This window comes from Amphiura filiformis, chromosome 11 (assembly GCF_039555335.1).
Source record: "Amphiura filiformis chromosome 11, Afil_fr2py, whole genome shotgun sequence".
Lineage (NCBI taxonomy): Eukaryota > Metazoa > Echinodermata > Ophiuroidea > Amphilepidida > Amphiuridae > Amphiura > Amphiura filiformis.
The window spans coordinates 11,968,108-11,992,232 of NC_092638.1; the positions used below are offsets into that span (position 1 = coordinate 11,968,108).

The 24,125-nt window shown below is 36.6% G+C and overlaps 1 protein-coding gene across 2 annotated transcripts in view; it reads left to right on the forward strand.

Annotated features, from left to right (window-relative positions):
• LOC140164359 (VPS35 endosomal protein-sorting factor-like) overlaps positions 1-23,284 on the forward strand; it is a 40,358-nt gene extending 17,074 nt beyond the window's left edge. For both annotated transcript variants that reach the window (XM_072187633.1, XM_072187634.1), the window contains exons 12-30: positions 461-538; positions 1,376-1,498; positions 3,128-3,174; positions 3,504-3,615; positions 4,527-4,643; positions 5,217-5,270; positions 5,731-5,811; positions 8,275-8,337; positions 9,206-9,291; positions 10,995-11,075; positions 14,227-14,290; positions 14,988-15,086; positions 16,359-16,436; positions 16,627-16,741; positions 17,438-17,577; positions 18,466-18,631; positions 19,410-19,525; positions 21,157-21,309; positions 22,273-23,284. In XM_072187633.1, coding sequence (XP_072043734.1) covers positions 461-538; positions 1,376-1,498; positions 3,128-3,174; positions 3,504-3,615; positions 4,527-4,643; positions 5,217-5,270; positions 5,731-5,811; positions 8,275-8,337; positions 9,206-9,291; positions 10,995-11,075; positions 14,227-14,290; positions 14,988-15,086; positions 16,359-16,436; positions 16,627-16,741; positions 17,438-17,577; positions 18,466-18,631; positions 19,410-19,525; positions 21,157-21,309; positions 22,273-22,371 — 1,872 coding nt within the window. In that variant the 3' untranslated portion in view covers positions 22,372-23,284. The remainder of the gene's footprint in view (positions 1-460; positions 539-1,375; positions 1,499-3,127; positions 3,175-3,503; positions 3,616-4,526; positions 4,644-5,216; positions 5,271-5,730; positions 5,812-8,274; positions 8,338-9,205; positions 9,292-10,994; positions 11,076-14,226; positions 14,291-14,987; positions 15,087-16,358; positions 16,437-16,626; positions 16,742-17,437; positions 17,578-18,465; positions 18,632-19,409; positions 19,526-21,156; positions 21,310-22,272) is intronic.
• The last annotated feature ends 841 nt before the right edge of the window (positions 23,285-24,125 follow it).

A 24,125-nucleotide genomic window follows, 5' to 3' on the forward strand; every position in this document is an offset into this window, starting at 1 on the left:
AACAATCGAGTTAATACAGGCTGTATCAAAATGATTGATACCCATCAATTTTGATATTTATTGAAAAGCCTGCCTCTTCCAAATGCAAAATGCTCAGAATGTATAGTTTATGACTTGTTATACATGCAATATATCTACAAATTGCTTGGATCTTATTTTGAATTTTGATGTGTCAGTCTCATCCAATATTGATTGATACCAATTATTTTGGTGCAGCTTGTATCATCAACTAGCCCAGAACCAAGTGGAGACGTCAGATACAAAATGTGATACACAGCATTTTCAAAATTTGCCACCAACATTTGCCCAATAATGCTAGCTTTAAAGTGACACCCTGCTTTAAAAAAATCCAATTTATATTTTTGAAACTATGATCGAAACAGCACATATTTTCTTATTTTGCTCTCTATATTAGATAAATAAATGTATACATATGTTCTTTTTTTCCCCTCCCTTTTAGGTTGGTATGTCAGTTGCTCCTGAAGCTAGAACCCATCTCATAAGTAACTTCTATGACTTCCTGTCTTCTTACAAACAGGTAAAGAAAAATCACAAATTAAGTATTTATGTTGATTAACACATTGATTATCAATATGAACTTGTAAATATTCCAGATTACAGCATTATATACTGCACCAGTAAAGTATCCTTACACTTGGAAAAATAATAACAATATCAAAACTGAACAATATTGGAGTAAATTTGTTTTTTTAATAGATGCACTATTCAATCCTGCACATTATGACACCACATTGAATCCAATGTGACCTCAAGAAGCAATTGAATAGACAAAGGTCCAGTTTTAAAAGTGACAAACTGGCCTATACAAGGCGCAAAAAGATTCCAACAAGCGCAACAAAGAGACAACACAGTTTCTTCAATGAAGCGTTATTTAAAGCAGTTTGTATTTCAGTTTTTACTTTTCTGTACTTTTTATAACTTTCATTTTGTTTGTCAGTTCTTTTGTTTCAGTTTTCTTTTGTTCCTTTTGTTTTAAATTAATGCCAAACGCATAAATTAGACATTCACCACTCTCAAACCAGATTTGTGGTCTGTGGAGTTTTTGAATAGGCCAGTTTGTCACTTTTGAAACTGGACCTTTGTCTAATCAAATGCTTGTAACTTTACTTCTTGAAGTCACATTGGATTCAATGTGGTGTCATAATGTGCAGGATTAGATAGTGCATCTATTAAAAAAACAAATTTACTCCAATATTGTTCAGTTTGGAAATTGTGATTATTTTTCCAAGTGTAAGAATACTTTATTGGCGCAGTATACTTGTGACTGTACATACAGACAGTGTGAAGAATTTGTTGAATGTCATTGTTTTACCTCAATACTTTTGTTATAAATTTGTCCTATTTCTTTATCCAGCTCCAAGGTGATACAGTTCAGAATATATTAGCCATGCAGAGGGTAGACATGACCAGTTATCTCAACTTATTTTCACCAGCGTTAGATTGGATCTTACAATGCATAGCTCACCAAGCACCAGAAGTAAGTAGTATGCACCAGCCAATACTTGAACATACATGTAATTTGCATGACTGTTCACCTGTATTGGTAATCCGTATTATAGAAATATTAAAGAATTCAAATTTCCCTAAATCATTTTTATTTTAGGGTGATGCAGTATGTTTCATGGTCTGGGGGACCTGCAGCATAATATTGTATGTCACTCATTCAGGTTCAGTGACTGATGATGTATTAATATATAGGCCAACCTAAAAATAAACAAGTCATATGATTATTTGAAAAGCTGGGTTTGACTGTCTGGAAAGAAAAACAGCAGATTAAACTTTTTAGCCAAAACATTCTTTTTCTTCTTTTTGGTGAATACTGTCTAACACCCCTTTTTTACAAATGAGTCAGTCAATTGAAATCTCCGACAAAAGAATGAACAATTTGTTGGAACACTTCAGTACTCTTTACAGTTTTCAATGTAATACACTTAAGGGGGGTACTACACCCCTCGATAAATTTGTGTCTATTTTTGCATTTTTCTCAAAAACTAATAACACCCTGGTAACAAAATTTATGTATAATATTATAGGGGCAAGGAATCCAGTTACTACACTGGAATTTTAGTGACCCAAGACAAGCGGTTTGTTGTTTATGATAAGAAATAAGGTACCGCTAGGATGTACCTCATTTCCTATCATATATACTGAACCGCTTGTCTTGAGTCACTGAAATTTCAGTGTAGTAATTGGATACCTTGCCCCAATAATATACATAACTTTTGTTACCAGTGTGTTATTATTTTTTGAGAAAAATGCAAAAATAGTCACAAATTTAAAATAAATAAAATAAATTTTGGATTTATAAAGCGCCTTTCTCCAGATCTTAGAGGACTCAAAGCGCTGTAATTTCGCTGCAATGATGAATCATCACAATCAGATCGCATCAACCACAGTTACTATTAAATCAAGCAATTGATCAATCAATCGATCAATCAATCAGTTGAGCGATCATTCAAGTAATCAATTTATCAATTTACCACAGGGGTGTAGTACCCCCTTAAATTGGGCTATTGCAGTTGAAATACATACACCTGTATGGAAGACATAGCCTTAATCTCCCCACAGGGGGTGTAGGTTTGAAATGGTTTCATCCATTCAAATAACCCCATTTGAAATTCACACACCCTGTTTAGATTAAGGTCATGTCTTCTATAGGAGTTTAAATATATTTCAACAGAAATAACCCATTGTAGAAAGGAAATAACATATACAGTATTATTTCAATGCCGATATATTTTGGCTGCTTCTGCAGTCTGTCAGGATCTCATTTTCAGCCCATTAGTTAGAAGGGTCATTAGCCCCCAAAAAGGTTAAGGTTTAGAGCATATTAGGATTAGGGTTAGGAATAAGGTTAGGGTTAGGGTTGTTATAAATGTTAGGGATAGTGTTAGACTAAGGTTAGGGTAAGAGTTAGGATTAAGAGTCGGGGGATATGTTTAGGGTTAGGATTAGGGCTTAGGTTAGGTTAGAGAGAAGTTTAAGGTTAGGGTATGGTTATTGGGTTTCAGACCAACAGTTATGACCCTTTGACTATTGACTTGCAACTTGAATAATGATGATAATGGGTGTTTTTTTTTTCTCTGTATCTCATTTTCTCTTGCAGGAAACACTCACTGAAATACTAGGAAAATGCAAGAAGCAGTGTAATACGTAAGTTACTATTAAATCAAGCAATTGATCAATCAATCGATCAATCAATCAGTTGAGCGATCATTCAAGTAATCAATTTATCAATGAAGTTAAACAATCAAACAACAAAATGAGCAAGTGATCAATCAATTACCAATAAATACTTGCTGTTTTCACAAACAGTGCTGTGTTAACTAGCTAGGACGTGTCAGTTCTTCATGCAATCAATCAAGCACAGTATTATGTGAAGGTGTACCCTAAACACCACCGATAAAACATTGCTATTGAAAATGCAAGTTTTAAGACCCAAAATCATAACATCAAAGCATAATCTTGTTTTTACTATTCAGTGCCTTGCTGTTGAATTCAGTAATGTCAGCATTCAAACCAGAGTACATTGCCAGTCGTGCCATGGGATTTACAGAGCTGATTAAAGAATGTGAGGAAGCTGGATTCCCAAAGGTAAACATCTACTCTTTTCAGCTTTTTGAATTGTTAGGACTTTCCGTTTAGAATCGAATATACACATGAGAATTTAAAGGTAGTGGGCTTGGGAGAGAGTCTTTTTTAACTTCATTGTTGCATAAGTTTATGGTTCAAAGTGTGTGAAAGAAAGGAAATGGACAGAAGAATCCCATCGTTCCCAGTTTTGTATAAATTGGTTCAGATTTGTTAGACAATCAATTATAATTTTGGACACAACAGATATGGGTTCATACTGAACTCTTTCTCTTTGTAAGCTCCATTGATTAAAGGCTTATAGCTTCTGGTATTTGTTTGATTTTTTTTTCAACAAATGTGACCCGCTCTGACAAAACAAGCTTTAAGTCGCACTCAGCCATTTTGAGATACTGCAAGTCAAAGTTGGGAAAGGGGTGAAAAACCTTGCAGATTTTGTTTTTTCCGTTTTTATTATTTTTTGATTCCTTAAAATATGTTTACTTTAACCTACCATTGAAAACAAAATATTCCTTTACGTCTAAAGCACCCAAATCTAGCATTTTCTGAGCCAAACCAAGTCTTTAAAGCCATTTTATTTTTGCATTTGCCTTTTCTTTGTGTGTCGCTTCCCCCCTTCCCATTGAAAGACCATAGAATGAGGACCACATATCCCAGAAACATAATTTGTTTCAAGACCTATACTACATGTAAATGATGACATCATAAACTCAATTTTCAAAATTAGTGACTTATGTCTGGTTTTGTGGGAGCGGGTCACAAATGTTTTCATAGTATACCATTTTCTGTTAAATATCCATGGATGAACTAAAGGCTTAGCTGTGGGGAGTGTACATGTATTTTCACTGTTTGGATGTAGGCTGTATTTTCAAATGAATGACCAACAAGGTTATTTTTCCTGTATTCCCTCATAGCACAACCTGTATAGATCATTGGGATTGAATCTGATGATGGAAGACCCTCCACAGGCTCAGAGACTCTCAGTCCTCAATGAAGTTTGGAAAGCTGTGATGAAGTTTAAAAATCCTGCGGTAAGTTATGGAGATTAATAACGACATATCAGTTGTTTTGAGGGTGTTGGATAAGCCCTGAACATTTGCTTTGCAATTTTGAAGATGTAAAGTGAAGTGTTTTAATTTAGACAATACATGAATTTAAAATGATGCACTGTGTAATTTTTTTAATTCTTATTTGTAACTTTGCGTTTGAGGTTGAAACTCATATTTCCACAGTATATGCAAACAGCAGTGGTGAAAGGAAATTATGTGTGCTTTTGTTTTGACGATTTATAAGGCACCAGAAACAAATTTGTTTGATCTTTGGATTGACCACCGATGCTGTTTCGATGCTTGTTATGAATTAACAACTAATTTATCTGAATTAATGCTGAATTTATACTTTTCAAGATTTATATGTTATCACAATTAATAACGGCCAATTGATTTTATAAATAATAAGGATCGACCAAGCGTCAGTGGTCGATCGAAAGATCAAACTAATTTGTTTCTATTGCCTAACTACATGAAGTAAATATAACATGTTTACAAAAATCAGATCTTATCGTGCAGTTTGTTTACTCATCATTCATTGTGTTTGTTTTTCAGGATTATATCGAATGTGCTGAGGTATGGATAGAGTATCCATGCAGACATTTTACGGTAAGTACCTGTAGCATAATCAAATTCTGATTTTATGAAATGATAGTTACGATAATTTGGTGGTTCAAGTTGGCTTTCAGGATGCATAGTATACAAGTTACAACTTATACCTTGATTTATTTCGAAGTTGTAGACCCACTGGTCAGGTCATGGCACATATTTACTTTACAAATGTGATCATGGGTCATTTCTACATAAAGAAGAATGTCTCATCTAATTTCTTGCCCCATTGACACTCTCTATGTTTGGGATTTAAATGTATGTTTGTCTTGGGTTGTCGTGTCGCTCTGTCTGATAAAAATCCTGCTAGCATCGAAAGCTCAGTCCATTATCAAAATTTGAATTTTGTTATTTCTTGACATTTGCTTTCTAGCCCATCACAACTACTGTTACAATTTTTTTTTTCAATTTTTTGTGCCATAATAACCATAGTAATATGTATTTCTTGTTGCTTGTACAGAAAAAGGAAGTGAACACCATCATAGGAGATATCATCAAGCACATGACACCAGACAGAGCCTTTGAAGATTACTACCCACAGGTACATGCATCATGCAGGCACTCTATAATTAGGCATGAGAATTCAGGTGTTTTTGTTACCAACATTTACAATTTTTTATATTTTCAGGCTGCTTTGGGCTGTTTTTGCACAATTTCACACACTTTTTCAGCTTTTATATCAGTTTCCGGTTTTTCCATGAAAGTTTATTCTCATGCCTGTATAATCAATTGGAAGTGTGTTTTTCCATCTGCTGTATATATTTTTAGTGGTTTTTTTTATTTTTATGATTGATTTCAGAACGGCAAATTTAAAAGCCAGCTAAAATACTTTTCACCATAGGCTTTAATCTGTAGCTGTTTGAAACCGTAAATAAAAGAAGTTGCAAATTGCTTAGATCACAAAAAAAAATTGGAAGAAAAAACCTGCTATGCAGTACTACGCATGGTTAGAGCATCCTGATTTGATTTAACTTTTATCTAATTAACAATCTATAGACGATGCATGAAATTTAAATGCCAATACAGATAATTTACTCAGAAATTTAATTTATGTATTTTTTTGAGGAACAGGACATGAGGTGGTTTTTAAATAGCACAATTTTTTTTTTGCAAACAACAATCTCTCTCTCTAGGTGCCATATCCTAAAAGCGTTGGCGATCATGTCATGCCACAATTCTCTGTTATAAGCCATCTCCAGAAGCTCTGTCGCTTTATGTTCAGCTCCCCTTTCTTTTAGCCAGTCTTTCAGAATTGATAACCACATCACTCTCTTCCTGCCTCTGCTCCTTGTTCCTTCTATTCTTCCTGTCAATACTAGGTTCTCGAAACCATCCTTTCTGAGGATATGACCAAGGAATTTGAGCTGCTTAACTCTGATTTCACGTAACAGCTTCCTGTTCACATTTGCTCTACTTAGGACATCGTCATTAGACACTTTATCAGTCCACGGGATCTTCATCATTCTTCTAAGGAACCACATCTCGCAGCTCTCCAATCTTCTTTTAATGTCTGTTGTTATTGACCATGCTTCACTTCCATACATTAATACAGGGATGACATAGCAGTTGAGTACCCAAATTCTGGTCTCTATACTGAGGGCACTGTTTTTTAGGATCTTGTCTAATTTTGAGAATGCAGACTTAGCCAGTGCAATCCTTCTCTTAACCTCCTTAATACATCTGGCATCTTCTGTAATTAGACTGCGAAGGTAGTTGAAGGAGGAAACTTGCTTAATTCTTTGATCTTTCACCTTCAATATGCATGTTGGGCTTTCAGTCTTTGATACCACCATACATTCTGTCTTCTTGCAATTTAACGATAAACCTTTCCTCTCACTTTCCTGAACCACCACATCAAGAAGCCTTTGCAGATCCTCCTCAGACTCAGCTAATAGGACAGTGTCATCTGCATATCTTATCTTCGTGATGTTATGTCCACCTATACCGAGACCATTTTCCTTTTCTAGCTCCCTTAGGATCAGCTCACTGTAATAATTAAAGAGATCTGGTGACATCACACATCCCTGTCTGACTCCTCTCTTAATGCTTGTATATTCACTACAATCTCCATCCACCCTTATGCACGCTGTTTGGTTCCAATAAAGGTTCTGCAACAGTCGTAGATCCTTTCCATGCAGGTCTAGCTTACCAAGATCTTCAAAAAGCTGATCATGTCTCACCTTGTCAAAGGCTTTTGAGTAGTCAATGAAACACATGAAAACATCCTTCTGCATCTCTACCGCTCTCTCTGTTATCATTCTCAAGACATAAATCGCATTCCTGGTACCAGCATCTTCTACAAAGCCGAACTGCTCTTTACCAATCTCAGGTTTTATTCTACTTCTTGCACGGAGTAACAGGATTCTTAGAATTATCTTTGTAACATGGCTCATAAGGCTAATTGTACGGTGTTGTTCACAATCCACAGCGCCAGGTTTCTTGGGAAGAGCAATAAAGATTGATTTGCTCAGGTCTTCAGGAAATATCCCATCATCATACATTCTGTTGATGACTCCTGCCAGTTTCTCAATTCCATAATCCTCTAATGCTTCAATCATTTCAACAACAATTCCATCTGGCCCAGCAGCCTTATTTCTGCTCATCATTTTTATAGCTGATCGAACCTCTGACTGCAATATCTTTGGACCCTCAATAGAATCTGGAAAGCTTGGCAAACCGTCCCTTACATCGTGAAATAACTCCCCAACATATTCCATCCACCTTTTCATTACATCATCTTTCCCTACCAGCATATTACAATTCTTTGCCTTGATGCACCCAGAGCTTGAACAGCCTGATTTCCTGCCTGAGATCTCATTTATCCTCTGGTACACATTCCGATTCTCTCCAAATTGACTCTCAATTTTGGCCCATTCACTATTCAGCCAGGTCTCTTTGGCCTCCTTGCAACGTTTCTTTATTTGCCTGTCCAACTCTCTATATTCTTTCGAATCAAACAACAATACTGACATTAATTGTTATAATGACATTTCTTCATTTACAGCTCCAATCTGTGATGTCCAAAATTTTATCTCACATGAGTGACTTCTCAGTACTCCTGTCAATGGTAGGTGAAATCCTTTTTTTTGTCTTAAAATATATTAATTATAAAAAAAAAATTGGCCCAAGAATTTTTTTGTTACGATGCTCGAGAAAGAAGTGGGCCAAAACCCGTTATTTTTGTGATTTTGGGCCAAAAATGGCATTTTGGCCCAAATTTGACCTCACAGATGAACTTATCAAGTCTTTGCCATTCTAAATATGTATACTTTTATATACTTTAGACCAACAATTTAGAAGTTATGAGGCCCGAAAGTTTCCATAATTCCAGGGTTCAGACCAACCTTAAACCATAAAAATACTCAGGGAGTTTTCCCATGCTATAAGTTGCATTAAGTTAACATACAACAACAATCAACATGCTGCATGTGGTGTGTTATGATTTTCATTTAGATGTGATGTGATCTGCAGAACTATGATTCCATATAAGGTATGGATCCATGATTTGAAAAATGACCACAATTACCAGAGAGACTGCAATTGGGTTGTTCCATTTAAAACCCACACTGCCCCTGTGGAAGATGTAGCTAAAGTGTTCCACAGGGGGAGTATGAGTTTCAAATAGAATAGACAACTTGAAATACAATTTGAAATACTCACTCCAGTTGTGGAACATACAGGAAAAGGCAATATATGAGGGGAGTATGATTAACTCTGACCAGTTACATTTAAATGTACTACTCCCCCTGTGGAAGATATTTCCAAAATCTTCCACAGGGGTAGTGTGCATTTTAAATGGAATAGCCTATTGGCTACTCCCCCTTGGATCTGCCAATTGCTGATTAGCGTTAGAAAAAGTCAATTTTCAATCTTTTATAAATCAAAATAATTGTTGTCAGCGTAAATATTTATGTCACAACTTTTGTTTCTTTCAGGACAAGTTCTTACCAATGGTTGACATGTTTCAGAAAGACACAGTGAAAGTTGAAGTTTGTAAAGGTATAATGGAGGCTTTTGTTAGGTAAGTCCTATCAGCCATTAAACTCACAACTATTGTGTATTAATATGTTACTGTCTTGTTTATATAATTAAGTTTCAGACAGTGTGTGGGGGTGCGTTTGTAAATGCCTCCAAACGAGGACCTACATCACGAAGACACACCTCCAAACGCAGACGTCCTCGGTTTGTTACTATGACCAGGATGATGTAAATGATGTAAATAAGATAGGATAGGTCCCCCATAGGGGGTATAGGATGGATCAGTTGGATAGTTAGTTGTCTGGTGTGTCTGTGTGAGATCCACGGTGTGTCGATTAAAAACGGGTGTGTGAGTCCTCGTTAAGTCGAGGTCCTCGTTTGGAGGTTTTTACAAACAGGGGTGTGTGTGTGGAAAGGGTTGAGAGAGTGAAAAGAGAGATGAAAACAGTTTGCTTCGCATTCATATGAGCCAATGGACTTGAAATAGTCAATGTTATTTTATTTTTTAATTATTATTTTTAATATTAGGCCATCTTAGTTGAATAGTTTGTCTCAAAGGTGACATCCCGCTATCTCTAAGGACCGCTATCTCTAAGGTTCGCTATCTCTAAGGTTCGCTATCACTAACGTGTAAAGTCTATGGAGATCAGAATCCCGCTATCTCTAATAGAGAAAAGGGTTCGCTATACCTAAAAAAGGGTCCTCTACTTCTACGGTTCGATATCGCTAATTTAGAATAAGGTTCGCTAGTTCTAAGGTTCAATATCACTAATTTAAAATAAGGTTCGCTATCACTAATTTAAAATAAGGTTCGCTATCACTAATTTTGAATAAGGTCCGCTATCACTAATTTATTGAAGGTTCGCTATCTCTAAGGTTCGTTATCACTAATTGCAATAAAGGTCCGCTATACCTAAGATTCGCTATCACTAATTTTGTTTAGGGTTCGCTATCCCTAATTAATTAAGGTTCGTTATCTCTAAGGTTCGCTATCACTAATTTTGATTAGAGTGCGCTATACCTAAGGTTCGTTATCACTAATCTTAAATAAGGTCCATTATCTCTAATTTTAAATAAGGTCCGCTATCTCTAATTTTAAAAAAGGTCCGCTATCTCTAATTTTAAAAAAGGTCCGCTATCTCTAATTTTAAATAAGGTCCGATATCTCTAATTTCAAATAAGGTCCGCTATCTACACCTTATTTAAAATTAGAGATAGCGAACCTTATTTAAAATTAGAGATAGCGAACCTTATTTAAAATTAGAGATAGCGAACGTTATTATAAATTAGAGATAGCGCCATCCATGCATTACGCAATGCACAACTAGCGTAAGCATTGCACTGAACTGCGTGCATGCCATTCTATATCAGTACACGATATGAGTCTTATTTTTTTTGCCTTATATAAACCAAACAAACTTTAGATTGAGTAAATTAGATTTTTTCCACTGTTTTTTTTCCTTCCAAAATCCACCATATAAAAATCTCACATCTGACATCAGATGTAAAAATAGCCTAAGTTGTAAATCTCAATAAAATTCTTCATCTTGAACACAGTGAAACTATGCTTGCATATTCCCCGGCGTATTCTTGTCAAAAAGCCTGTCTTACAGTTTGATAAAATAAATAAATTAATTAATAAAAATCCTGAAAAAAATGTATTCTGCATTATAGGTTTTCAACTTGGTAAGGGCTTTGAGACAATCTATTAAAGTATGATGGCCTTATTTTATTATTTTGTTTCAGAAACCAGACAGAAGCAACTAATGATCCAGTGATATTAAATGCATTGATGTTCATCTGCAAGACAATGCATGACTCCATCAAGTGAGTATATAGGTCATTGTAGTGTTGGAGAAGGTACAAGCTTTGACCCTCTTCTTGAAAAATGTTAATCCAATATTTGTTAGGTTTTGCATTATAAGTGTAAGCTGCAAAACTGATCAATCAAGACCATGCATGCCTCGTGATCTGATTGGGTAATCATGCCAAACTACATGATCAAGGGGAATGAGTCAGATGTCATCATCCCAAAAATGAGTTTTGTCATATGTTTCTAAAGAGGACATTTAGAGCTTTCAGAAACTGAAAACCCCATGTTGATACGACTTTTCTCTGTGAAGTTACATCAATTTATCAATCGCTGAAAACAATATAAAACAAAAGAATTAACACTTTCTTTGCCAATATCTCAAAATCAATAGTAGAGACATCCGACTATTTTCCCTTGATCGTGTCACATATAGGCACCAATCTTTTGGCCGGGCCACGGTCACACTCGTGGCTAACTATACCCGTTCTACTGGTTGGCACCAGAGGGGTCGGTGGGTCAATTCCCAGGTGGGGAAAACAACTTTTCACTTCATCATCTTTCTTCCTTCCTCCCTTCTTTCCTTCCACTTAGGCAAAAAGCAGGTTGGGAGTTGGGGTTAATATGATGTATGCTAGTATCAAATATATCACAAACATGAAGTATCCAGCTTTCAAAAGTAGCATTGCCCACAGGCTATATAGTTGTTTAACTATTTTGATAAGCAAGCCTTGAAATAAGCAGGTCTGGACCAGGAGTCACACATTTGGCAAAAAAACAGCTCTTGGTCTTGTGATTATCTAGTGAACCAGGAGCCATTTTACCAGTGTCATCCAGATAGCCTTCGGGATCCCCAGTATGGATAGTTTGCGAAGCAGGCCATCATGCCATACAACATCAAATGCTTTCTCAGCATCCAAGAAGATGGGAAATACCTGTCTACCCTTTCCACGTCTTGCTGTTGCCTCAGATAACAGCAGGCTAGCCGAAAGCATGGTTATGTCCGGGGTGAATCCAAACTGCAGTTTTGACTGGTGTTTAGCGAAGACTTCCTTTATCTTCTTGGCAAGGACATCCTCAAACACCTTTCCAATGATTGAACAAATTGTTATCCCCCGATATATGGTAGGGTCGTCTATATTTCCTTTCTTCTTCCATATGGGCTTGATGTAACCAGTTAGGAATGTCTGAGGAACATAATGTAAGCATCAAGATGTTGTTGAAAACTTTGGTGAGTCTGGGTTTTAGGACCTCACTAGCATTTTTGATATGTTCGCTGCTGATCCCCTCACCATCTGGAGCTTTACCTGCTTTGAGGTTCTTGATTGTGTCAATCACTTCTTCTGTTATGGTTGTAGACTCGCTCTGAGATTTATGATGTGCTGTATCCTCGAAGATTGCTATATCTCTGCTTCCACTTTTATTTGGTGCTTCTCCTTGAATTGCAGCATATCCTTGGGTTCCCCTAGATCTTTAAAGTACTCAGCAAACCCATCCCAGATGTCATTGGGGTTATCTAGGCATCATCCTTTGACAAATAGAAATGATATGTCCGTCTCAGCTATGGATCTGTGCCTGTTGATAATATTGTGGAAGAGTTTGGGATAGGCTTTAGAAGATGTCATCAGTACCTCCTTTTTGTATTTTTATCACCTTCTTTGCTTCTTCTGAGCATTGCTGTCCACATAGATTTCTCTTTGCCTCAAGCATCAGAATTCTATTAGGTTGCTTAGCCCCTGGTATGGCGGAAGCTTTCATAGAAGGCTAGTTTGCTTTCTTTGATTAAACACACAATGGTAGGTGAGGCATTGGACATTCCACTCTTATTGACCCTTGAGGCTGGAATTGTTTCATTGGCAGCCAAAGAGAATGCTTTAGTGATATTATTGAGAGCGATTTCAATGTCAACTGGTTTTTAGTCGACATCTCACCTTTTTGAATATTGGCTCTCACATTCTCTGCATACTTTTCTATGTCCTCACATCTCCACATGAGTTTTAATTTGGCAGGTTTTCTTGTCTTTTGCACCTTTGTAGATGTGACATTGACAGGTATGTTTATCCCTGACGTGACAATTGGTACATGGTCAGATCCATTTATGGGAGCAATTAGTGTTATCATCTGAGAGCTCTTTGGTGTTACACATCACAGACTTGGTACTTGCCATTATAAGAAAGTAGTCAATGAGTGATTTATCTTTCCCATTTTCATGCTGGAATGTAGGAGTCAGAGGGTAACCAGTGTGGGTTTCCAGCTCATGTTCTGCACAGAAGTCGATAAAGATCTTGTCTTTGGGATTTGGCGGTGTTCTATGGAGAGATGCATTCATGTCCCCCACCAGGAGAATATCACTTGTCGCTTTATTGGCAATGATGATTTCGGCAATCTGGTCCAAGACAGTCTCCAACTTTCCATGATTATTTTTCCCTCTACTCGGCATGTACACATTTATGATACAGAGACTGTATTTTTCTTTCTGAATAATAACGCTGCTTATCCTTGTGGAGGAGTGTGATGTCATACGTGTCACTTTCAAACTTGCGTCAATATTGCTTCTCCATATGATGGCAGTTCCTCCCTCTCCTCTTGTACGATGAGTGGGAATGGTGGGATCATTAGAGTCAATGCAAGTGTAATGGGTCGAGATGTTACCAATACTAAAAGTACTTTCAAGTTTCTTATGAGCTTCATATTCATGAAGCCAGTGCTCCTGCACAAGAGTAAGGCCGGTGCTATTAATCAGATGCTTCAGCATGGTCCAGTTTGAGTTGATACCACGCATGTTATAAATGACTAAAGTCATCCTACCAGAGGGGGATGCCTCCGTTCGGTAGCCTCTGTGGCTCGGCCTGCCCCTAAAAAGGGCAATTTACATCGGTTTCAGTACGCTCGTATTCCTTACCACTTGTCTTTGTATCTTCTCTAGGTGTTAGGCGGCTTTTATTTGCACAATCGGGCCCTCAAAACACCAGGTTGGTGCTAGCGGGAAACCAAAGATGGCCGACCAAATCCTGACCATGACTTGGCTCGTTGGATTCGTCTATAGAAACCAATGATCAAGAGAGGTGACTTTTCGATTTAGGCAACCCTGACCAAAACTTTGTATCTCTGGACATTGGCTGTTCCTAGTGTAACTATGTGGTATTCTATGTTTTTTAATCCTTTTAGCGCTCTTTCTCTAGAAGATGAAAAGAGAGACATAGGCAATCTGATTGGAGGTTTTATAAGAAAGGTAAGTTGTAGTTATGTTATTTATGTTAAATGATGCAAAGAGTATACCACATACACCTCACATTATCATCAGGTCAAGAGTAGTATTCTTCTAGTCCACAGGCAAGGAGAAGTACAGGGTATTTACTAGTATAACAAACAGTTCAATCTGGCAAAAGAGACCGTCACCCTTTTGCCACCTTGTGGATAAATTGATATTCATATTCCCTTTATGGGTGTGAATCTGTGTAATCTTTTCTTGATGATTTTCTTTTATACTTGAAGGTAGTTGATAATTGATTTTAATTTACCACAAAATAGCTGAAAATGATGTCAGCCTGACAACCTGTATTCTGACACCATTCACATGAGCGAAATCAACAAGAGTAAAATCTTTGAAAGAAAGGACCTAATCATCTGTGCGTAACTGCGTATGCAATGACCAATGTCCTTTTAAAATCACTATGTGACCATTTCTACACAGTGACCTATGTGCACTTATGGGATCATTGTGTGAGTTAATTAAGCATCTATATTTTACTAGAATCTGATTTCACTGCAAGTAATTATCTCCCATCATTATTCAGGACAGTATGTTATATTTCGTAAAAACACAGAAAATTTCAAAAGTGTGTAATGGATTCTTTGAGAGGGTGCTAACGAAAGGCTATCTTAGTTATTGCAGTCCTCTTATTCAAATTGTGAAATTTTTGTTACAGATATCCTTTGGACGTGATTTTGAGCAGCAGCTAAGTTTTTATGTGGAATCAAGAGCTAACTTCAGCAACCTGGATGCTGTCCTTGTCACACTTGTACAGGTAATCTCTTACAACTATAGAAGTTAGGAGTGAGAACACAAATTGGCCTCATGCTAGTGGGTTCGGTCTCACTTTGGCCCTACTATAATCTGAGTGAGGCTAAGTGAGACCAATCCAAAGTCGGTCCCACTTCCTGCAGCCGGTTACACTCATTATAGAAAAATTATCAAATTTGTGGACATCGTGGAACATACTCTTTGCGTGGCTGTGCGTAGTAAGCAGTTGTACGCAGATAGCCTCGCTAATATGGACGCGTGAGAGTAGCGTTATGCTGCGTGTAGTTAGCATGATTAGTCGGCGGAGTAACAAGCGTAGTTGAATGTTCCACGATGTCCACGAATTTGATAATTTTTCTATAGTAGTATTTACTCATCTTGGGATCTGTAGACTGGCCCCATCAGTGAATTGGATCTGAGCCACAAAAGGGAAACCACAAAGCCTTATTACTACAAAGTGGACAGAAGGAAATCACAATATGTAAATATTATGATGACTTTTCAAAAAGACAAAATAAGATTTTACATTTGGGTATTATGCCATATTTACTGAAGCAGATATAGTCCATGCAACCCAACACCAAATGGCATCACTCTGGCCACAGCCTTCAAAATACTAGGACCACCCAGGGTGACGCCAACCTGAGATCTGATAGGGCCAGGCAATGTGGCGAGAGAAAATAAGTGGAGTGAGGCTGGCCCACTTTAGTGAGGCATTTTTGTGCTCTCTCACTCCTTAGAAGTTTAAATTATTACTGTTAAAACTTTTCAGTGCTCTAAATTTCAAATGTAAAATATCAAAATTAAACTGAGTAATTTTCAAATTTTTCAATGCACAATTTCAAATGTAAAAGATGGAAATTGAACAAAGTAACTCATTACATATTGTCTATGTAATTATTGCTGTATTAATCAAGGTACAGCTTTTCAGTTGCCTTTTCCCCTTTTTAAATATTTCATGATCTGAATTTATACAATACAGCTATAAATCAGAACAGTTTATTGGCAGTGTTACTATAACGTTACTTGCTCAACAGATGAAGGATTATGTGATGCAGCACATTAAAAGGAGGGATTTTGCAATAGGCAGAAAAAATTATGGAAAATAATAAGAATTTGGGACGTATATGAATGCCTTGATTAATTTGAGCGAATAAGGAGTCATTTTAAAGCTTGCAAAATGCCTTCAGACCAAAACGTCACCTTGACAAAGTCCCCCTTTTGATGTGCTACATCACATGTATACATTTTTTTCTTGATCCTTTTTCCCATTTAGTGTGTGAATCAATTAGCTGGTGAAACAAGATCTGTAGTGAAAGGAAACCATTCTAGAAAAACATCTTCATTTGTCAGGGTAAGTCTATCTACAAACTGTTTGAACTTGAAATACCCTGTGTGCTCTGCAAGCCAAACACAACAAGCTAAGTTTTTTGATGAACAGAATATATTAAATCTTCTTTTCATTGGATAGTACAAAACGAGATAAGATTACCCAAATGTAGATAATATGCTTTGAATTCATTACCTTTGTTTCTTTACCATAGGCCTGTGCTGCTTATTGTTTTATCACTATTCCATCAATAGTAGACATCTTCCATCGACTCAATCTGTACCTTGCATCTGGACAGGTAGCACTAATGAACACAGCACTAACACAAGGTAGGTATATAATGAGCTAGATAATTGTTAATGACTTTTCTTCCACATGGCATTGAACCCTGGTCCTCTTGCATGGAGCGTGAGAATTTAACCATAGTACTGCCATGCTACTATATAGAGTTTTGAATGAAATAACTTTCAGGAATATATTAACCATTACCGAACCAAACCTTACTAAAGCTCAGTGCATCATCACGCGAACACACATATAGGCACAGAAAGCTTGGCCAGCCAAGGTAGACCCCAGTGGCAAGCAATCCCTGTGTGTGTGTGTCTGGCACCCGGTGGTTCCGTGGTTCAAACCCGCACTTGAGGAAAAAAGTTTTCTCTTCTTCTTTCTTTCTTCCTGCCTTTCCCTGCCCTCCCCAAAAAGCCCCTGGTTAAGTTAAGGGTTAAGTTTACCAGTAAGATACAGAATTCTTGATCACTTACAGATAAAACTGTTGCCTCTGCTTCTCAAAATATTGAAAAATATGACTGGTAATATTATACAGCAAGAGATTACCATTGCACAGAAACTGCAAACTCCAATTTGTTGTTTTTGACAAGTTTAAGTTTAATGAGCAATACAGCATTTCACAAGAGAAAACAATTATAAGAAATGTTGGATTTTCTTTATACGTAATGGTTTTAAGCCTCACTCATTTTGCTTGATTGCATTATAAAATAATACTTGTATTTGCCATTACATTGTAGCTGATGCATTCTTCAAGGCTGCTATCAGTCTCATCCCAGATGTACCAAGGATGCTGAAGATTGATCACAAGGTGCGATCTACTGAGCCCCTACTCCATGCATACATCAACAACTTCCTATCAACTCTACTGGTCGTGCCTGTAAGTAATCTCAAATTACTACTCATATTCCTGCCTATATTGTAACTCAATTTGATCCAATTTGAGAAAATTTCAAAATGAGATCCATTTTCCAATAAGTATATGCACAACAGTGACAGAGTGATAAAATGCCTGCTTCATTTACTGAGGCTCATAATATTAATATATAACTAGCGTAAATATTTTGCCCAACTTCGTGCACACCATTCTATATCAATACACAGTGTTATGAGTCTTATTTTCTTCGCCTATTATAAGCTGAACAAACTTTAGCACTTTGCCCAGTGTGTTCGATCGCATGTCTGTCCCATTTGTTTGATTCATGTATCTTGGAGGTGGAAGCATTTATATTTCTTGTGGGTTCCAACATTTTTAGTGACAATTTGGATAGGGGCACAATGGGCCATTCTCGAAGGACGTACTACTGGCTTGTACAGGTGCGTGGCAAACAAAGAACATCAACTTAGTCAGCCAGGATGCCTCAAAGCTACCAACTTGCAACTTTACACTCATTTCATGGTAGCCGGTCACACGTGACAGAAAGATCATATTGTGTAGATTCTCATTCATCTGGTTATGTTCAAATAAAAATTTAATTTGAATCTAGTCAACCAAACATACCTATTTTTGATGAACAAAGTTGACATTATGACTGAACGTTTTAGTTGTCAGCTGGGTTTTGATTTTCATCTATACCTGGAGGTGACAGGTACAAAACGTCATTTGCCGCACAGCCCAGCTGAAGAGTGAAGGTTTCAGTCACAATGGTTTGTTTGTCACAAATAGTTAAGTATGATTGACTAGATGAAATTTTAATAATACGATAGAAAGATGTGTTTGCACGACAAACTGTAAAATGCATTTCTCTTGTGTTTGCTCCCTTTACAGGACAACCCAGACCAAGGGGTCTTATACCTTATTCGAGGATTAGTCAATGTCATAGAGGACTATACATGGGAGAACAACACTGATGCCAAAGCAAAAGTATACATCAGTGTGATATGTCTACTGTCAGCAGCAGCCCAGGATCAATACTTATACCATATTGATCAAGGTAAGTTATATTTATACCTGTTTCGCAGATGTCAATAGACAATTGATATTGGGATCATTTTGCTGGTTATTATTGTGTAAATGCAAAATCTAATTTGTCTTCCCACAAATTCACTTTGCCACCCAAATACTCCTTTCCCATTTAGTTTTAATGTGGTGCTGCAATTGTGTGATTCACTGAAGTTTTGTGCATAGTAGGGCTGTTGTCAACAATATTGTCAACAGAGCAACCTCAAAATTTTCACTTGTGAAAATTACAGCTTTTACATTATATGGTGATTTGTTTTTGAATGATTTCAGTTTAGGGGCTCCCGATATTTTAATATCTTAAAAGTAGTTAACATTTTACTGGGCTTAAAGGGGCATTTCGTGATCCACAGCCTCATCCCCCACTTTTCTCAAAAAAAGTTGAGATTTTTATATCACTGGAAACCTCTGGCTACATAATGTTTATGTACAAAATATTTCTTGCAGATTAATTCGTTTTGCAAAGATATCGTGAAATTTGAATTTCGTTCTGGTGCACCAGAACGAAATTACAACGCATTGTCTATGGAGCAGTGTAATACACATAATCATGCATAACTCGCAAACGCAAAATCGGAATCAACTGAAATTTTGGGAATAGGCTTTTTTCGTGGATATGTACTGAAAAATGTCATAAAAAGAGGATGCTAGGATCACGAAATACTCCTTTAATTTGTAAAAAGAAAATATCCAAAAAAGAAAAATCCAAATAATGAATATATAATTTGCAATTTTTTCCCCTGTCAATTTAGTTGACTCCAACGATACTATGTATGGGACTGACAAGAAGTTCATCAATGAGATCAATACCATGTGCAGTACTTTGATAGAGCAGGTTCTAGACCATTGTAAAACCTTGTCTCAGGATGTAAGTATACTACCAAAGGATGAAATCGTTTGTGTGCATGAAAATTTCATTTTGTGAGTGACATGAATTCACAAAATATTAGTTTTCTCTAATATTTCCTTTCCTTGAGGCCTTTAAGAAAATATGTGACCATATCTGAACCAATTAGGCTAGAGTCGGCAATAATAAAACTTGAGATATATAGGCAAAAAGCGAAGGGAAGAAACAATAAAAAACATAAAAGCATTTGTAAAAGGGTCAAAACTTGCAACTAAAAGTATTCAAGAGACCTGGGTATTCAACATCAGTCAGTGTAAGAACTGAGTAAGTTAGTAATGGTAGTAAATTAATTTTCAACATTTCCGACTTTGGCCTGAGTGGATCAGGTCGGGTCACATATTCATTTTGGGCGAAAACTTCATGCCGCTAAAATATTGTTCTTCGCAGTATTTTTGACGAAATATGCGACATATTGTGACATGCTGCCTTGTAGAAATTTATTGATCAATTATATTGTAGTGCACATAACTTGGTGTGTTTTCTTTTTTACATGGACATCAATTGAATACCTGAGTGGAAGAAGGGCCCAACTCCAATTTTTTACAAAAATGAGATAGACCCAGCATTATATTGCCAGCAGACTGTTCTTCCTTGTGTGTGAAAGATGAGCCAAAATCCACTCTCTAAATAGTCTTCCACGTACACTTAATCATGGTTTTCATGGAAGAAAGGCCCAACTCCATGGAGTTGGGCCCTTCTTCCACAAATATATGGTTAAAGAGGAATTTTGTTCATCCATGAAATCTGCTTTTCACTACAATAAACTTTCTTGCTAACATATTACATGAGTTCTACTTGTGCAATTAATGGCGATTACCTAATTTCTGTAGCTATTTATAACACAGAACTGGCACTTGCAGTATATTAGTGGAAGAAGGGCCCAACTCCAGCTCAGTATTAAGACCTGTACCGTTGCCATGGAAACATCATATTTAATTTCGAATGTATGTACTTTTGTATGTTCATGTATTAAAGGTCCCTGAAGATGAAAACGTTCTGTCTATAAAACTTTTCCAAATATTAAGTTTTTTCTTAATATCTCAAAAACAGTTCTGATGGAGTTGGGCCCTTCTTCCACTCAGGTATTCAATTGTCATTACCATACTAAATGTATTTAGTGTCGCTAGCCTTTACTGAGTTATCTCTGCCCATTATTGATACAAAACACACACATGGCAGTCATTGAATATATAATTATCATGTTCAAAACATATACTAATGCTGAAACACATGCATTTATGGCCAATTAAAGGGCATGCAAATTTAAACCTAGACTTGTGGAATACTCAGAAGTGATTTATGATTCTGCTTGTTCTTTTCCTTCCTTACTCCTCCAGTTTAATTAGTTGCACAAGTTTTAATTGGGTACTAATTAACACAGACAAACTAGTTTGACAGAAGTTGTGTGAATGGACCATTCAAGTAGCAAGATTAAAAGAATTATTCAAAGAAAATTGCTTAAAAACAGTAAAATAAACTGTTCATCTGAACTTATTTTTTAGGCTGGTTACAGTATCATGTCTCATTCAAGACGCATCATCTGGCCTAATAGGCTAGCACATAAATGTTGATCTGTTTTTATTCATTTGCAGGACTCTCAGAAGAAGAGACAATCAGCCTTAGCATTAGAATTCTTCAACAGACTTGTAATTCACGCTGATCTGAGTAACCAGTCTATGTTTGGTTTGGCTCAGAACCTGTGGAATCTATCACAGAAACATGGGCAAGGAGAAACTAAACTAATGGTGAGTCTTGAAATGTATTACCTAGATATTTTCACGACCTTGATGTGAAAACTTGATCGACCACAAAAGATAATTTCTCCCATTCTCTGCAGGCATTTGGAATGCCCCACATTGTACCAGCAAGTGGGAGTTAAATCACTATCTATTGTGCCAACCCGTCAGTGTTACCATATAGGCACTGCAGCCAAATTTGTTCAATCTTGGAATTGATGGTCGATGCTGCATCGAAACTAGTTATATTCCTACACTCCAAGATAGTGATAACCAATCAGACAGAGCAAATGTTAGTAAAATACGAGGTGTGCATAAATATTGTATAATTACACAAGCGCGATCTCCGCGTAGTATGTGCAGAGCTTTCTGACACATTGATTTTCTTGCAGGTTGATGCATTTATATTTGCTTGCATTTTCCAACATTTTTAGTGACAATTTTGTTATAAAAATGGCAAAAATTCACAGGATTTTTTTCCTCATGTTATGAAATAGGTTAAGGCCTATCACTTGTTGCTCGAGATGTTGATGCATCTAACGCACTCCCCCCTGCAGGAATTGTGCATTAGATCTCAGTACGCATGCATTATTTTGTACAATTTCACTCCCAAGAAGTGATATGCATTTATTAACCTAGAATTAATGAACTGTTGACTAATTAATTATGATTAATGGTCAGATGTTACATTACATAAAAATCAGTTAATTGATATTACATGATAGAATAATAAGGATCGACCAATCATTGATGGTCGATCGACATAACAAACTAATTCCATTGCCTAATATAGGTAATGCAGTTAAATGTTTTCTAGCCAACTTTCAGGAGGTTAGAATCATCACACTAATTCTTACAATACTGAACCATTCAACATCTAACTACAAGTGGGGGTATCTGGAGAACTACTATGTAATGAGTTTAATGTTAGTTGAAAGTTAGCAATATTTTTTCCCTTTTGTTTCTTTTTAGATTCGGTGTTTGGAGCATGTGAAGAACAAAGGCACTCTACCAGGCGGTAGAGCCTATGGTGACTTAGCAGCTAAAATGGCACTACAGACGAGGACATGAGACATAGGGCTGTTAAATGCTTTATAAGGGAATAAATATGTAATTTCAGATGTGACTGTTCACCGCCAAATGGGCTGTAATGTTGGTTTTTTCACATTTGTGATGCGATCAAGCAACATGAGTCGGATGTTGGAAATATTGATTTTGAGATATAGCCAATAGTATTCAACTTCCTTTGTATCTTATTGTGCTGATCAACACTAAATTGACCATATCTCTAGAAAATGGCTCATGCAATGAAATTGAAGACAGAATTTTGATTTCAATCGACATCAGACTCATTTAGCTTGATCGCATCACATTTGAGATATTGAATAGGGCAATTCTCTCAAAATAACCTTTACAATGATATATGTGACCCGTTACAGCAAAAGGTACCTTAAGTCGGGAGCTACATATGCCTTATTTTGCTAGTAACAAATGCATTCTAAACCAATCATTAATCCTATTGTTGTAGAGGATAATAAGCTTGTACCTGTCTATAGAACTGTTTGTTATACAGCTCTTGTCTTTATTTGATATGGCTAATCCCTGTTCAAGTGGCGTGAGTGGTGGGTTACAAAAGCATTGTATTGTATTTGTATAGGTATGTAGCCACCCACTAACAATGAGAGGACATTCCTGAACCTCGCTGACTTGTAGATGATTTGAAATGACCGCCACTTCAGATTGTCATTATTGTTTGATATTTTCTGCCAACATTGGGGAAAAAGAGACACTTGTAGCAGCCGACATAAGGTACCTTTCGCTGTAACGGGTCACATATTACATGTCCCTATTGCTTGACTTTTGTGGTAGATAGTCACAAATAGAGAGGTGAGCAGAGATGTACCTTAACTTTTATTTGGTAGCAGTTAGTCAAGCAGGTAACCATTAAAAGTGACCATCTAGGCAGTGATTAATCTGCCTGGCATTCTTGAGTCTTTTCTATATCTATTCATACATGTTTTAAACCAGTTTAGAAATATGAATGAATAGTTGTGTGTTATAAATCAGGACGTTAACAGTCTGAAAGAAAAACAAATCTGGAATTTCCAAATTTGGGGTCTGCATACTTGTTATACAGTCATGATCGCTTTTCCGTCTTGCCTTTTGAGAGCAGCCCAAAGGGTACTACACCCTGGCCAATTATGTGCCTATTTTTGCATTTTTCTCAAAAATTATAGCACATTGGTGACAGGTAAGATATACTGCACTGAAAATTCAGCAACTCAAGGCAAGTAGTTATTGATTTATTGATCAAATTTTGGTTTTCCTCATTTTTGACTGTAACTCCACAACTGTTGTCTGTGTCTGATAGAAAAACAAATCTGGAATTTCCAAATTTGGGGTCTGCATTCTTGTTATACAGTCGCAATCGTTTTCCGTCTTGCCTTTTTGAGAGCGGCCCAAAGTAATACCAAGCAGTCGGTTAAGGGGGTACTACACCCCTGGCCATTTATGTGCCTATTTTTGCATTTTTCTCAAAAATGTGAATTTTGATAATTAGTAAAAGATATGTGACATGATCAAAGGGAATGAGTCACATGTCGACCCTGGTCGAAAATGAGTTTTACATGTTTCTGAAGAGGACATTTATTGCTTTCTGAAACTGAAAACCCCATGTTGATACGACTTTTCTTTTCAAAGTTACATCAATTTATCAATTGCTGAAAACAATATAAAACAAAAGAATTTTAACACTTTTTTTGCCAATATCTCAAAATCAATATTAACGACATCCGACTCATTTTCCTTGATCGTGTCACATATTA